The 14,449-nt window shown below is 66.1% G+C and overlaps 2 protein-coding genes across 3 annotated transcripts; both read right to left on the bottom strand.

Moving 5' to 3' along the window:
- Positions 1-1,158: 1,158 nt before the first annotated feature.
- Positions 1,159-5,477, bottom strand: LOC109265764 (angiopoietin-related protein 5-like). Of its 2 annotated transcripts, XM_053894853.1 has the most exons (7): positions 4,303-5,477; positions 3,756-4,224; positions 3,651-3,678; positions 3,036-3,127; positions 2,156-2,282; positions 1,823-2,008; positions 1,159-1,503 (listed from the first exon to the last, which is right to left on the bottom strand). In XM_053894853.1, the coding sequence occupies exons 2-7, from the start codon at positions 4,044-4,046 to the stop codon at positions 1,328-1,330; spliced, it is 900 nt and encodes a 299-aa protein (XP_053750828.1). In that variant the 5' UTR covers positions 4,047-4,224; positions 4,303-5,477; the 3' UTR covers positions 1,159-1,327. The 2 variants fall into 2 exon arrangements, with proteins under 2 accessions (XP_053750828.1, XP_019302829.2); XM_019447284.2 differs by having other exon boundaries at positions 3,756-5,477.
- TRABD (TraB domain containing) lies at positions 5,439-14,013 on the bottom strand. Its single transcript, XM_019447283.2, is given in 17 exon segments — positions 5,439-5,634; positions 5,767-5,881; positions 5,966-5,978; positions 5,981-6,112; positions 6,114-6,141; positions 6,386-6,525; positions 6,619-6,633; positions 6,635-6,664; positions 6,666-6,731; positions 7,161-7,197; positions 7,199-7,227; positions 7,229-7,300; positions 7,599-7,615; positions 7,618-7,764; positions 8,193-8,271; positions 8,697-8,766; positions 13,934-14,013. Coding segments are annotated over 16 exon segments (1,149 nt in total). The 5' UTR covers positions 8,730-8,766; positions 13,934-14,013.
- Between the last annotated feature and the right edge of the window lie 436 nt (positions 14,014-14,449).

Raw genomic sequence — 14,449 nt, 5'->3', positions numbered from 1 at the left:
TGCCCACCCGGCGCCACGCTGCTCCTTAAGTACCGCCTGGCACCCTGTGTTTTTCCTTGTGTGTTTCACTTCCCTGAAACGACCTCAATCCCTTATTTTCCTGTTTCTTCTGTCTCCCTCCTCACCCGTGCCGCCGGAGGGCAGAGTCTTGATGACCTGGGTGCCAGTTCTCCCAGAACAGCGTCTATGGCTCCCAGAACAGGGGCCATAGACGCCCGGGAGGCTAGGGAGAGCCAAGCCTGGCTTTGAAGGGTCTGCCCCCCACCCCCAAAGACCCCCCTCAGGGTCACTGTTGCTGAATAACTCAGGTGTTCAGTTCAGAGGAGCCTTGAAAAGACCCCTTGATGCCTGCATGGAGTGGGTGGCCCTTGGAAGGGTTTGCCAGTGTCCCCCGCCCCACTCCCGGCCCCGTACTAGAACCGGAGACCAGAAGCTGGACAAACATACAAGCTCCCTCCTGGCTGGATTCTACACTTAAGTTCGAGGAGCCACCTCTGGAACTTTCTCCTGGGGCCACAATGCGGGTTTCCCAGACCTCGTGTGAACCGTCTCTGCCCCTGCCAGCTGAGTGGCATTGGGAGACCCCCTCAACCCCTCTCCAGCTGAGTCCTCATCCGTGTGGGGGACAGTGAGTTTAGGCCCTCATAGACGCTCAGTGCCCAGAGTCTCCTGCAGTCTGACACTTTCCTCCCCATCTGGGCCTGCTGGCACAGTGCCCCGTCCCCAGCCTCCTTCCTAACTGCCTAGGGAACCTGGCCCGAGCCCATCTCGTCTTCCCCAGGTCCCAGGCCCTTGTGACTCATCTCTTTGCCCCCTGACCCCACTGTCTTGCCCACGCTTTGGGATCTGGTGGGATCGGGTTCTTGAAGGCTCAAGAGCACCAGGCTGTGTCCCGCTGGCTGCCCTCACAGAGGTCACACCAGTGGGGGCATCGGGTGGGTGCCAAGGGTTCCAGCAGGTCAGCAGGGACGGGCAGTGCCCTCCCAGACCTGGTGACCTTGCTTCTGGCCTCAAGGTTGGGCTTCGCGGCTTCGTGGATTTCCCCAGGTGCACGGACAGGTGTCCTGGGTGGGCAGCGCTGGGTCTGGGCAGCCAGGCTGGGCAGGAGCTGAGCTCGGCCCCTCCCTCATCCCCATCCCGAGGAAGACACAGCAGACAGCAGGGCTTGAACGTTTAATGAGGCTCGGCCACCGAGGGGCCTAGGCCTTGGGGGAAGCAGTGGTGCGCACAGCGCAGCACGCTGGCGCGCAGGGTGGGCCGATGGTTGCCGGTGGCCCAGCGCATGCCCGAGGCGGCCCCTCCGCGCTCCGGCCACGGCCCGTTGAGGTCAGCTTGGCCGCAGTCGCTGTACCACCAGCCGGCGCTCCGAGCGATCGCGGCTGCAGCTGGTGAAGGCCTGGGTGCCGTCCGTGCAGGGTGAGCAGTGGTCGCGGTCGCGGTCCAGCGTGCTGAAGCCACAGCCCTCTTGGTCATCCGTGCGGCCCAAGCCCCGGAACGCGTCCCCTGCACAGCGTGGTGGCGTGGGTGGCGGGCCGGCTGCCCCTCTGGCCCGCGCTCCCGTCGCGGAAGCTGCTCCGGCTGCCTCGGCGTCTGAGACCCCAGGGCAGACGCTTGGGGAGCGACGGCCTCGCCCCGAGCGTCGAGGCTGACAGACGTGGGCCGGAAAGCCGGGGTCTCCAGGGACCCAACCTTCCCTACCCACCCTGGCCCCGTGGCAAGACTACCCCTCCCCCCAGCCTGGAGAGTCCAGTGGACAAAGCAGGACGCTTGTGCGTGTGGGTGGGGGGCAGGCATGAGGCCCCCTTACCTCCCAAGCACTCACCTGCGTTCCCAGAGTACAGGCCAAGGGTCAGTCGGTAAGACAGGTCCTCCCCGTCCACGTGGAAGTTGTCATAGTGGGCCTGAAGCGTGTGGTTGTCCGCATCCAGAAGGTCCACCGTGAGCTCTGAGCGCAGGCCCGGCTGGGACGTCAGGTCAGAGATGTGCTGCAGCCCCAGCCAGTGGTCACCTGCAGGGGTGGGCACCCAGGCTGAGGCTGCCGCGTGACGGCCACCCCTAGCCTCCTCCTGTCGTCTCCGCCCTGTGTGCCCGGTGACCCCCAAACCCAAGCCTCGGGGTGCACGCCCCTGTGCCCACAGGCACACGGCCCTCCTACCTGTCAAGTCTCCGAAGCCCTGTTTGTACTCCTGCCAGCATCTCTCAAAGTCCAGACGCCTCCGCCGGCCCCGGTCCCGGCTCTGAATCACCGTCCAGCCACCGTCCTCTCGCATGTCGCACAAAGCCTGGGGAAGGACTTCACGTGGCAGGCAGCGCCTGGCTGGACCCACGTAGGCTGCCCCTGTCCTGTCTGTGCCCCCCCAGACGCTTTCTGTTTGAAAACCGAAACTCTTCCTGCTTGTCCGTGTCATGTAAACTTCCATCGTAACGAATCCACATTCTCAGAAGCAGGGCGAGGATCCACGGTAGCGCCCCAGGCCTCGGGAGGGCCGCCCGCTTTCATGTCAGTTTGCACCTGCTTTGTGGCTTTGTTTTTTCACCGAACGTTGGACCCTGGAATCTCTCCTTGTTCGTACCTTTACGGGTGGAAGCTTGGGTTTCTCCCAACCTTTCCTGACTATAAAACAACGTCTGTGGGGCGCCTGGGTGGCTCAGTTAAGTGTCTGACTCTTGATCTTGGCTCAGGTCATGATCTCACAGTTCGAGAGTTCAAGCCCGGATCGGGCTCTGTGCTGACAGTGCCGACCCTGCTCCGGATTCTCTCCCTCTCCTGCTCCTCCCCACTCATGCGCACACAGACTCTCAATCTCTGTCTCTCTCTCTCTCAAGATAAGCACTAAAAAATAAAATAAAATACCCCCCCCCCCCTGCCCCGGCAAAGTCCGTGAACATCTCCGTGCCCAGCTGTGTCTGAGGACAGACTCCACCCGGTCCGGCCCGCCCTTCCCTGTCACTTGAACAAGTAACTTCTCTTGATTTTGCCCAAGCAAGTCATACGGAGTGCCTCCCGGACCCTCACCCCGCTGAGGGCTGCTCACCTGCAAGGGGGCGCTGGCTCCCTCTGGCTGGATGGTGTACACACCGCTGGGGGCTCTGGGCTTCTCCACCCGGATCTGAGAGCAGTCCCTCCCTGTGGGAGATGCGGCCAGGAAGGCTCAGGCCTGGGAGGGGGCCGTGGTCCCCCAGTGACCAGCACCGGAACCCTCCTCCTGCAGAGGCCCTGGGACAATCTGGCAGATGGGCAGCCAGTCCCCTGAGTTTGGGCCATGCTGCCTCAGGCCTCTTCTCTGGGAGTGGCTGTTCCTTGGGCTCTGCAAATTGGCCGGGCCGCAACCCTCAGCCAGACCCTCAATTCTTCCCGTGGCCCCCAGACAGAACCTCTCCCCTTCACCTGCTGCCCTGGGAAGGTCCCTCATGGTTCCCCCCCCTTCCTCCCCCTGGCCTGGCAGTGGCGGGAGGGCTGCCCTGAGCCCAGCGGGCCCCTCCTAACACGGGAACACAGTGGGGCCTGGTTCTTGTCTGCCCTCTTCCCAGGCCGTCTGGGGCAGGGACCCAGCCCGGTCCTCATGGGGAGTGAGGCCTGTCAGGGGAGGGCCCGTGGGTGACAGGCCAGAGGCCGCCCAGACCTGACGTCCCCCCCACCCCATCCCGACCTTGGGGTTCCAGCAGCACCACCTGGACCTGTGGAGAGAGAGGACATTGGTCAGGGGCGGTCTTGGTAGCCTGGTGAGACCCGCCGGCCCGGTGACCACTCTTACCGGCCGTCGATGCCGCACCATGGAGCCGGCCTGGGGCACAGAGAGGCAGAGGATAGCAGCGAGACGCAGTACGGGGCGGGCAGCCATGCTTCCGGAGGGTGCAGCCCTGGTGGGGGAGAGCCCAGCCCGCAGCCCTACCAGCCTCCCTTCACGCCCCACGGACGGCCCACACCACCCTGGGTGCTCACTGTGGTCCTTCCGGGCAGATCTGAGCCACTGGTCCCGGCACCTTTTGTTCAAGAGCTGGGCTCGCCCCGCCTCCCCACCCCCCCCCCCCCCCCCCGCCCCCATGCCCGGGTTGGGGGAGGTTTGAGTGGGGCGGGAAGCCTGAGGGTGTGGACCAGGGAGGTGAGGGGCAGGGACTACTGCCTGTCCCTGAGCACACTTCCCCTTGGCTGGTGTCCTCGCTGGGCCGGGGTCCGCACTTGGGACAGGCAGGTGCCGGGAGCCCCAGGGCCTAGATCTAGTGCTGAGAGGCAGGTGTTGGCGGCAGGAAGTTCTCCAGACCACTAGGCCCAGGCCGGTCACCCCTGCTGCCACCCGTCACCTCCTCCCTGCCGCTTGCGCTCATTTCTACACACTTCACAAAACAGGAGCTTCCAAAATTAGACTTTATTTCCATTTCTCAGGAATGAGTACACGTATGACAGGAAAACACGGTGCGGCCCCGTTCACGGCCGTGGGTTTCACCTGGTTTTGTCAGACATCGAGTCAACACAAACACAATCAAGCGTGGCCCCGGGGCCCGGGTGGGCTGCACAGAGGCCGTGTCACAGACACATGACCCGCGGAGCGTGGCCGCAGGGAGGTGCCCGGGGTGGGAGCCCCGCGTGGGCTCGGCCCAACCTCGGGTCTCCGTCTGTCCCCGCCCCACAGCGGACACGCGCCCGCTGTCCACTGAGGTTGGGGCCGAGGAAGGCTCCCGTCCGAGGGCTGCAGCCCCAGAAGCCCCCAGCCAGAGGCGGGCCTGGCACCCCCCTGCGGAGGCTGACCTTTCCCACGGGCTCACCCTCTCGGGATCGAGGTCCCCCCACGCACACAGTTCTCTTTGTCCCAACCAGGTTTAAGGCTAGTATTTTCTGACATTTGCTTCAGTTTTTCTCTTAAGTTAAAATTACCTGAGTAAAAAAACTTCAGACATTTTTAAAAACCAAAACCACACACGCCGTCTGCAGGCAGAGCTGGTGTGCGCCCGCCGCGACCGAGCGTGGCCAAGCTGCCCAGGCGGGAGGGACGCTCCCAGGAGCCACGACAGAGCTGCGTGGGGTGACCTGGCCCTTCCCAAACATGCCGGCCAGGAACCCGGTGGCCCAGAACCCACTGGGACTCGCTCCCGGGCCAGGGCTCCTGCTGCCAGCGCGTGAGAAGGCACAGTGAGGTAGGAGATGCTGCCGTGCCCACCACGCCCCTTCACCTGGGGGCCGGGGATGGGGGGTGGGGCAGTGTGCACCTTTGGCCCCTCCCCCACCAGCGCGTCCTGATGCCCGTGAACCCCAAGAGCGGTCCCTGCAGGGCCGGGGATGGAGGGTGGGGAGGGGGCTGCTGGGAAGCCTGAGCTCAGAGCAGTTAAATATTTCTTTATTTGGGCGGGTTGGGGGAGGAGAGGCGTGGGCCGGGCCTGGACCCCCACAGGGGGTGGCACCCAGCCGCTCCTCGTTGGGGGGGGGCCAGCCCCAGCGCCCCTCAGCGGTGACACGGGAGCAGCCACGTGTTGGTCCTTCCTATTGCCCTCTGCAGACAGTACTGAGCGACGGGCAGTGACAGGACCAGGCTGGTGGCGCGGCGCCCCATCCAGTAAAGGCCGTAGCCCAGCAGGCCCAAGAAGGCGGCCTTCACGGCCAGCCGGGACACTCTGCCGGAGATGGACGGCGGGGGGACGCTGGGGAAGGGAGGGCGGGCTGGGCCTGGCTGGGGGCGCGCACGCTGCCCCCCAGCCCCCAGCCCAGCCCCGGCCGCGACCCCGCCGGGCTCTGTGCTCAGGGACTGCAGGGCGCACGCGGGCGGCACTCACGTCATGATCTCCTGGATGTTGAGGTCGGTGGTCCAGTTCTTCTCGATGCCCGGGCCACGTGGCCCATGCCCACGACACCCCACCACCACCGAGGGGACACACTTCCTGGGCTCGGCTGTGGGGAAAGGGAAGCATCAGCGCCCGCCCGGCGGGCACGGTGCCTGGGGAGCCCCCGCCCGGGGCCGGCCGTCGCCGTCACCGTCAGAGGAGCGGGTGGCAGCTCCAGGCGCCGGGCGGCCTGCCGCAGCATGTAGGTCAGGTAAACGTCGCGCTCAGAGACGATGGTGCGGTGCAGGTCGGGGAACGCGCCGACCATCTCGGCCATCATCTGCTCCAGCAGGTCCTTCCTGCTTGCAGCGCTCCACGTCGTCCTTGCTGGGGGGCAGAGGGCACGCCCTGGCCAGCCTCGCGGGCACGGGGTGGCCAGCGGGAGGCCGGTGCTGTTGACCCAGGGCAGGGACCTCGGTACCCTCTTTGTTTGGGATCACGGCGGAAGGAAGGAGCGGGAAGGCCCTGTTTGAGGAGGCTCAGCCCGAGAACAAGGGGGAATGTGCCACGCGGCGGGGGCTGGGCCCCGCTTCCTGGGTGGGGCTGCCTGCCGGAGGCCGAGGGGCCCTACCTGATGGGGTCTGACAGGAAGCACAGGCCCCAGGCCAGCTTGACTTTCTGCCAGAAGGACAGTGCAGCGATGGCCCTCTTGAAGGTGACGGGGATGGGCCGGTCGCCCAGGTGGAACTTGCAGAAAGGCACCTTGCTGGCCTGGGGCAGGGGCTGAGTGTTGGTTGGGGAAGCCTGAGCCCCGGGGTGGCTCCCGTGCACTGAGCCCCCCTTCCCGGCCGGACCCCGGCCCACCTCCTTGAAGGCCTCCCCTGAACTCGCCGCCAGGGGCCATGCCCAGACTGCTCGGTGATGTGGGCCGACACCTTCAGCAGCAGCATCTGCATGAGTCCAGACATGACCCCGTTCTGCAGGGGAGGGGACCGGGGGTCAACGGCCGCGTGGGCACAGAGCACAGGCCCCAGCCTACGGCGTGGGGTCTGAGCAAGGGCCTGGGGCAGGCGGCCACAGCCACGGCGGATGCTGTGAGCCCCACTTCCCTCCAGCCGCCCCCGCCCAGACCTCAACTCCCGCGCCCGTGTCCCCGAGGGGCACACGTCAGTCAGCGTGAGGGAGCGGCACTTGGAGCCGGCAGGCAGGCCGGAGGGCACTCCGCGGCCCCCAGCCGCCCCCCCCCCCCCCCCCCCCCCGTGCCCCAGGGCCTGCCCGCCCGGCCCTCGCCTCGGGGCCGAAAGCGCCACCCGCCTGTCCCCCCTCGTCCGAAACCCAGTACAGGGGAGCCCCTCTCCCGCCCCCGGCCAGGGCCCTGCTGACCGGAAGGCCGCCCGGCGCCGCACCTGCCTCACGGCCTGCTGCAGCTTCTCCAGGCTGATCCTTGGCCTCCTGGAGCAGCGTGCTCTCGTCCCATCTTGAGCATGGACACGCGGTACTGGCACAGCTCCACCACCACCACGTCAGGCTGCACCTCCCGGATGGTCTGCAACGCACATGCCGGCTCAGCCCCGGGGGCCCTGCAGGCGGAGGCCGCCCTGGAACCGACTGGGAGGCCCGGCCCCAGGGGCCGCCTCGGCTGCTGTGGCCACCACTCGGTTCCGGAAGCAACCGAGAAGCTACAAAAAGTCCGCCGGTCGCTAAACAGAGAAGTGCCGAGGCTGCGAGGCCTCCCCGGCATCAGAAACCTCCCTTCTGAGGGGCGCTGGCGTCGCGGAGGAGGAAGCGGGGGCTCGCGGGAAGGGGCCGCTCGGCCCGAGGCCAGCCCAGCGTGGCGGCCTCACCTTCACGACGTCCCTCTGCTGTCATCGCTGAAGTGGGCTGTGCCCACCACGTACACCCTGCTCCCGTCCTCGGCCACCAGCTCGGTCACGGTGCGCGGCAGGCTGGGCCGTTCCCGCCGCCTCCTCAGCTTCATCTCCAGGAGCAGGGACAGAGCGTCGGCGTCGGCTGCAAGGACAGCGGGCCAGCTGGGGTGCCGTGCGCACTGGGGCCCGCCTTCCTGAGCAGCTCTCTCCACGGGGCTCCCCCGGCCTTGATGGGCCACCACCCACGCTCAGCACTGCTCACTCACGGCGCACGTGACCGGCACGGTGCCGTCAGGAGCAGACCTTCCCCGTGAAAAGGGGCCTGGGCCTTGGCGGGGTCTGCAGTCTCCACGATGAGAATCAGCCAGGCATCGAGGGAGCCAGGACGGGGATGGCCGCGACCATGCAGGGCCGAGGTCCCCAGGCAGCTCTGAAGCACTTAGCCTCCCACCCAACACCTGGGGCCGGCTGGGGCCCCCCGTTCACCACAAACTCAGCCCAAGCCCCGCCTGGCCAGGGGCTGCCCACCCCCACCGGCCCCCAGCACTGATGGTGTCAGGGAGCACGCACACAGGTTCTGGGGTTCTCCAGAAAGCACCCTGGGCACCACCTCGGAAGACCCCACTGGGACAACGGGCTCCGTGTCAGCCTGCAGAGGGAACAGGAGTGTCTGAGTCAGGGGACCACCCTCCCTGGGGGCTGCGGGACGCTTGGCACCCACCTGTCCCCAGCGGGCCCCATCAAGAACTCAGGGGCTGCTGCTCCGTGAACTCCGTGTGCTCCCCGGGATGAAATCATTTCCCTGGATACGGCTCACCCCCAGGGCTCCCTGCCCCAGGGTCCCCCTGGCTGACCCAGAACCCGCCCCCTGCCCTCCAAAAGCCACGTAATGCTCTTCTATGCACAGAAGCAGCCACGGTGACCCCAGGCGACCACACTGAGGGGGAACCCACACTCTGCCGAGCAGCTGGCCGGACCCCGAGCCCGAGGCCGTTTCAGGAAGCAGCCGCCCCCTCCCCCCCCCCCCCCCCCCCCCCCCCCCCCCCCCGCCCAGCATCCAGCCCAGGCTCTGACCTCCTGAGGTGACCGCTCCTCCTCCCCCTCCATGGCTGGGAGGCAGCTCCCAGACACTGACGAGTGACACCTGAGGAAATACCGGAAGCGCGTTTTCAGCTGCGCACGGGGGCTCAGTCTGATCTGAAAGATCCGCGGGAGTGGCATGACCGCCTCTGCCCTTCCTGACTGACACCTGTCAGTCACCAGCTGCGGACGGCCGGGGTCCAGGGTCCTTGTGGCCGGCACAGCAGGTGGGAGAGTCTGGCTGTGAGCGGCATACAAACCCTGCACCACGGGGCTAAGAACAGAGCTGGAGAGGCCTGGCTTCGCCCCCGCCAGTGAACTGGGGGTCCTCTGCCGAGCAGACCTGTCACCCCCTCTCTCCCGTTTACCACCACAGAGAACAAGGCATTGGAGCTCAGGGACCAGCCCCGAGGGGCAGTCAGGCAGACCGGGACGTTCCCTTTCCGGCTCTGGAACAAAAACACACTGCGCCAAACTCCCGCAGGTGAGAAAACCCAGCAGAAGACGTGAGTCTGAGTATCAAGTTGGTGCTGAACGCCTTCAGCGGAGTCATCCAGGCGTCTCTGGGACTCAGACTCAGCGCGACGGCCGCTGCCCCGTCGGAGCCACAGTGTGAGCGTCAGCATCGCGGAAGCGGGAAGGAGCGAGGCTCTCCGGCCGCGCCCCCAGAAGGAGCCAGGAGCTTGGGGGGGGGGGGGGGGACAGTCATGTGGGAGCAGCAGGCGCACTTCCTGGAAAGGTCTTTGTCACCAGGACAAAGGACAGCGGAGCACCCCGGACCTCCGGGGCCAAGGGGAGTGAGGGGCCCGAGGCCTGTACCGGGACGTGTGGTCCTGGACGCCAGGCGCGAGACAGCAGCATCGCCAACGCGGGCTTCACACCGTGCTTCCCCCGAGACGCCGCGGAAACTCAAGCCAGGGTCTGCTGCTGCCTCCGGGGCCACCTCTGAGCGCAGCTCGAAACGACCAGGCCCCCCGAGGAGTCTGACCAGCGACCTCGTGCAGACTGTGGGATTAGGGAACCACCCCGACCTGTCTGAAGTTGGGCAGCGGTACCGTGGCTGGGTTCTCAAGCCCACCCCAGCCCATGAGTGTTACATGTGCCTCTGGGCAGTGCTGGGGGAACGGGGTGCGGCTGCCCCAGGGCGCCACGGACCCTCGCCTCACCCGTTTTCCTGTGGCTGCACACTTCTCTCAAACTTTCACAAGAAGGAAGGGCAAATGATAAGGTCAGTGCGACGCCGGGCCAGGTTCCTGTCCCTCAGGCCTGTGGTCACGCAGCAGCAGGGAGCAGACAGGGTTCACCCAGGCCATGACCACCGGTGGCTCACCGCGCACCCCTGTGCAGGCAGCCCCCCCTGTGCAGGCAGCCTGGGGCAGGGCAGGGCTCCCTCCCAGTTTTAACCAACACTCCCACATGCCCTGGGGCTGACCAAGGGGGGAGGGGGCGGCCCCTCTAGAGGATGGCCAGTTTCTGGAAGAGGAACCGGCTTGGGGCTAGAGGACACCGTTGGGCCCCGGCCTCTCCGGGCCAGCAGAAAGGGGCGGCTGCGGAGGGGAGGAGGGCCTGGCCTCCTAAGCACCCCTCCCCCAGTACCTCCTGTCCAGGAGCCCCAAAGCCCCTGCTTCCTGCTTCACAGAAGGAAAGCGCTCCACCGCGCAAGGTGCCAACTGAAGTGCAAACAGGAAGCGGAGCCTGGAGCTGGAGGGGTGGGGCTGAGCGGTCACTGGAGCTCCCGCCCCCCCGCCCCCCCACCCCCAGGCCCCAGAGCCGGCCCAGTAGGGCAGGCGGGACGACGGGCCCTTTGTCAGGCTCCACGCAGAAAAGCAAACAGTTCTCCCAAGCAGCACGCGGCTGCCAAGGTACTAGAAAAACTTTTTAAGAAAACATCCTGTGCCCTGGCAGGAAGGCTCCTGTAAGAACACGCAAGCGGGAGGTCACCACGGAGGTCACCGTGGTGCCTCAGCCCGCCCTCCCACGGTGTGGTGGCTACAGGTCTAGGGCGCAGGTCCAGGGCGCGTCCTCCCTCCCTCCCCCTCCCTCTGGCCAGACGACCCTCTGTGCCCACAGGGGACAGGCAGGCCCCACTCTGTGCGGCCAGGGGCACCTTTTCTGGGAGGCCCTTCCAGGTCCTGCATCCTACAGGCCGGGGGTGGCAGACAAGCCTCGAGTCGGCAATGCTCGGCCCCCCACTGTGGCGCAGCACCCCGGGTCCCCCTCCTGCAGCTGCTCCCCAGAGGTGGGCACCTGGCCTAGTCATGCAGGAAGGCCACCGAGGCTCCTTCAACACCAAGCGTCTGAGATTCTGAGAAGCCTCTTTGTCTGAGGCTGTTGCCTCCACACACCTTCCGATACCCTGGTTTCCCTCCGCTGCGGGGGCGGGGTCCCCTGGCAATAGCCTTGTAGGATGTCATTTCAATGGCTTAACCACCCCCCACCCCCATATGCAGTTTCAAATATTTACAGCTGAGGCCTGAGCCTCTCCCGGCTGCCAGGAGGGCAGCAAAGCGCCTCCCGCCTCCCGCAGGCCTCTGGGCTCAGCCTCCACTCCCTGCACCCGCCGGTAGCTGCTGTGGGGCGTCCCACGTGCCTCCTGGTTTCCGCCACACGCTGTCCGGATCTACAGGTCCTAACAGCTCCCTCCACCACCGCACGCTGCGGGGACCAGGAGGCCCCTGGCTGACACCCTCCAGGGGAGATACCCGTGCCCCCTCCTGAATCCACGCTCCAGCACGTGGCCCTGCTACCTGGCCGGGCCACAGCCACCGATGCTGGGAGCCTGTGACCCTGGCACGAAGCAGGAAGAGCCTCCTCATCCCCCTCCAGCCGGCTGTCGCTGCCAAGCAGGACGGTCCACGGAGACGACCTGTGGCCAGATGCCAGCGACCAGGCTGCAGAGGGTAGCACGCTGGGCCGGACCTCAGACCAGCAGGGCCAGCGACGTGGTGCGGCGAGGCCCCGGGCAGGACCCTTCAACCCGCGAGGACTCGGCTCCTGCCTCTAGGATCGAGGCGCTCGGAGCAGTCACCCAGCCGTCCCATCTGTCTGCACACACTAGGCCCTCTCCTGGCTGCGAGACAGGTACCACACTCAGTCTTCACTTCAGCCCGTGACCTCCAGACCTCTGTGCACTTACTCCTGTCGGGGCAGGAAAAGAGCCAGCAATCTGGTTCAGAAGACACTGAAACGTGAGTTTTCCCCAACTGTCTCCTTCTCTGGAAAGGGCCACACCACTATCTGGCTCTAGAAATTATAGTCCTGCACGCACAGGACAGCAGCACAATCACCCGCACGCTTCCAGGAAGTCAGACTCCAAAGCAGCGGGAATCCCCAACAGCTTTGGGACCCATCTTGTCCAGGACTCCAGCGAAGGGCCTGCTCAAAGGACAGGAAAGCCCCGCCTCCGTCAGGCTCGCACCCGCGCTGTGAGCCCTGAGACACAAATCAGAGTAGCGGGTTAAGGGGTTCTGCATCGGCACGAAAGTGTCGGAAACTGTCCTGCCGGGTGTGCATTTCAGGATGGAAGCCGAGAACGTCGGACAGGTCAGTGTGAGTGACACAGGTTCCTGCCTGCCTGGCCCAGGCAGCCGACCTTCTCCTGGGTCCCACCTCTAGGCACCGAACTGTGTCCCCCGGAGTTTCAGTATTGAAGCCCTAATCCCCATGATGACAGTGTTTGGAGGTGGGACTTCTGGGAGGTGACTAAGGTTACACGAAGTCATGAGGGTGGGGCTCCACGATGGTACTAGGGCTCTTATGAGAAGAGACACCAGGCCAGCTGGCCACGTGAGCACACAGGGAGAGGAAAGCCGTCTGCAAGCCAGGACGACAAAGCCCTCAGCAGCAACCAGGTTGCCGGCACCTTGATCTTCGACTCCCAGCCTCCAGAGCTGTGAGAAAACAGTCTGCTATTTAAGCCTCGTCTCTGCGGTCTCTTATGGCTGCAGAGCAGACTGAGACACCATCACCGCCCCCTCCACGCTCTAAAAATTGAGAAGCCACAAACTGCCCCCCGGATCCCAGCCCGCTTCTCAGTGTGGCCAGGGCTGACTGGCACCAAATGGGGTTCCCAGAAAAGCTCGCATCTCCGAACCAACCCACTGGGCTTGCTCAGGAAGCCAAAGGTCCCAGACTGGACAGACCAGCGGGCTGCAGAAACAAATGACCAAGGGGGAGACAGCGGGACGTGGCCAAAGCCCTGAACTTCCCAACGCCCCCACTTCTTAAGCCTGGGCCCCCCTGGCAATGGACACCCCCGGGTCTGGCAGCACCTGCTTTATGGAAGTGTGGCAAAGTCTGGGATTGGGGTAGAGGCCACAGGCCAACTTGCATTTGGGCTGGAGGCCTGAATGGCTCCTTGTCCGCCACCCCTGGCTGGCCCTGCTGGAGCCTGCACCCCGCCCAACCTTGGGCCCCCGCCCTGATCACCACTGCAGGGCGCTGTGTAGGGAGCACCACCAGCCTGCAAGACTGCCCAGTGGTCCTAGGGTCAAGGCTCCCCTTCCAGTCACACTGCAAGGGGGCGAGCAGGAGAGCAAAGGGGACAAGAGACCTAGGGAGAGGGGAGCCTGCCCAAGAAAGCAGTGAGCCTGGCGGCCTGCCCATCTTCCTCTCCAGGGAACCCCGAAGCCAGTAAGTAGGGCTTCCACCTGGAAACTACCCATTCTCCTAACGAGGCTGTCCCCGATCTCCAAAGGTGGCAAGGACTTCCGAGCAGACTTCCTGGCTGTTTTTTGAGATGCCGAAGCCAAGGCAGCCTCGCCTGTGCTGGGACAGTTTTACGGAGACTCTCCTACGCGGTACTTCGTGGCACATAAGTTACAGCTCAGTAAAGCCGCTTCACGGAGACAGAGCGCAGACTGCTGCAGGGCCTGCGGAGTATCGGCCGCGCCGTCCACCCCGCCATATGGCAGCCCCGCTCGCTCAGACCTGACGGGCAGAGGCCACCGGCACTCGGGAAGAGCCCAGGGTCTCCACCCGCAGAGGTGCGGCCCCCGCTTCTCGGCCCGCGGCCCCCGCGCCGGGAGCCCCACCCGAGCCCGCAAGCCTGCTCCGCCCGCCCCCTGTCCCCGCGAGCCCCGGCCGCCGGCCCCGGCCCCGCGCGCACTCCTCACGGGCCAGGGCTGACCCTTCCGACCCCAGGCCCCACGCTGGGGGCCGACTGGGCCGGGCCCAGAGCGAGGGGGCCCCCGCCCCCGGCCCGTCAGCGGGACCCTCGCCGCGCAGCGTACCGAGGCGGGGCGGCGCTCCTCAGCCGGCCTCCATGCGGCTCGTCCGCCCCACCGGACGGGGCGGACCGGGGCCGGGACCGGGGGCGGGGGCGGCCGGACGGCCCGGGGACGGGGGCGGGCGGCGCTCGGCATGCCGGGAAGCGCAGTTCCACGCGCCGCCCGTCCGCTCCGTCGGCGCGCCCGGTTCGCGCCGGTGGACTACACTTCCCAGGGGTCCGCGCGCAGCCACCCGCGGACTACACTTCCCAGGGGGCTGCGCGCGAGCGCCGGCGGACTACACTTCCCAGGGGCCGCGCGCGAGAAGCCCCGCCCCACCCTGCCCCGCCCCGGCGCCTCCGGTTCCTGGAGGAAGGAGGTGACGGTGGAGGCATGAGTTCGAGTCCCCGGGCTTGTGTCCGAGCACTCTTAAATTCTCTGACTGCAGCTCCCAGTCTGGAAAAGGGATAATGTTTCCACGGGTAATGTCCACGGAGAGGCTTGCAGCCCCTGGTGAGATGCGAGGAGCAGAAAACTCTG

The sequence above is a fragment of the Panthera pardus genome, unplaced genomic scaffold, assembly GCF_024362965.1.
Source record: "Panthera pardus isolate Hobbes unplaced genomic scaffold, ASM2436296v1 HiC_scaffold_6, whole genome shotgun sequence".
Classification (NCBI taxonomy): Eukaryota; Metazoa; Chordata; class Mammalia; order Carnivora; family Felidae; genus Panthera; species Panthera pardus.
Note: the sequence above shows the minus strand (reverse complement) of the source record. Positions and strands in the feature narration are given on the sequence as shown.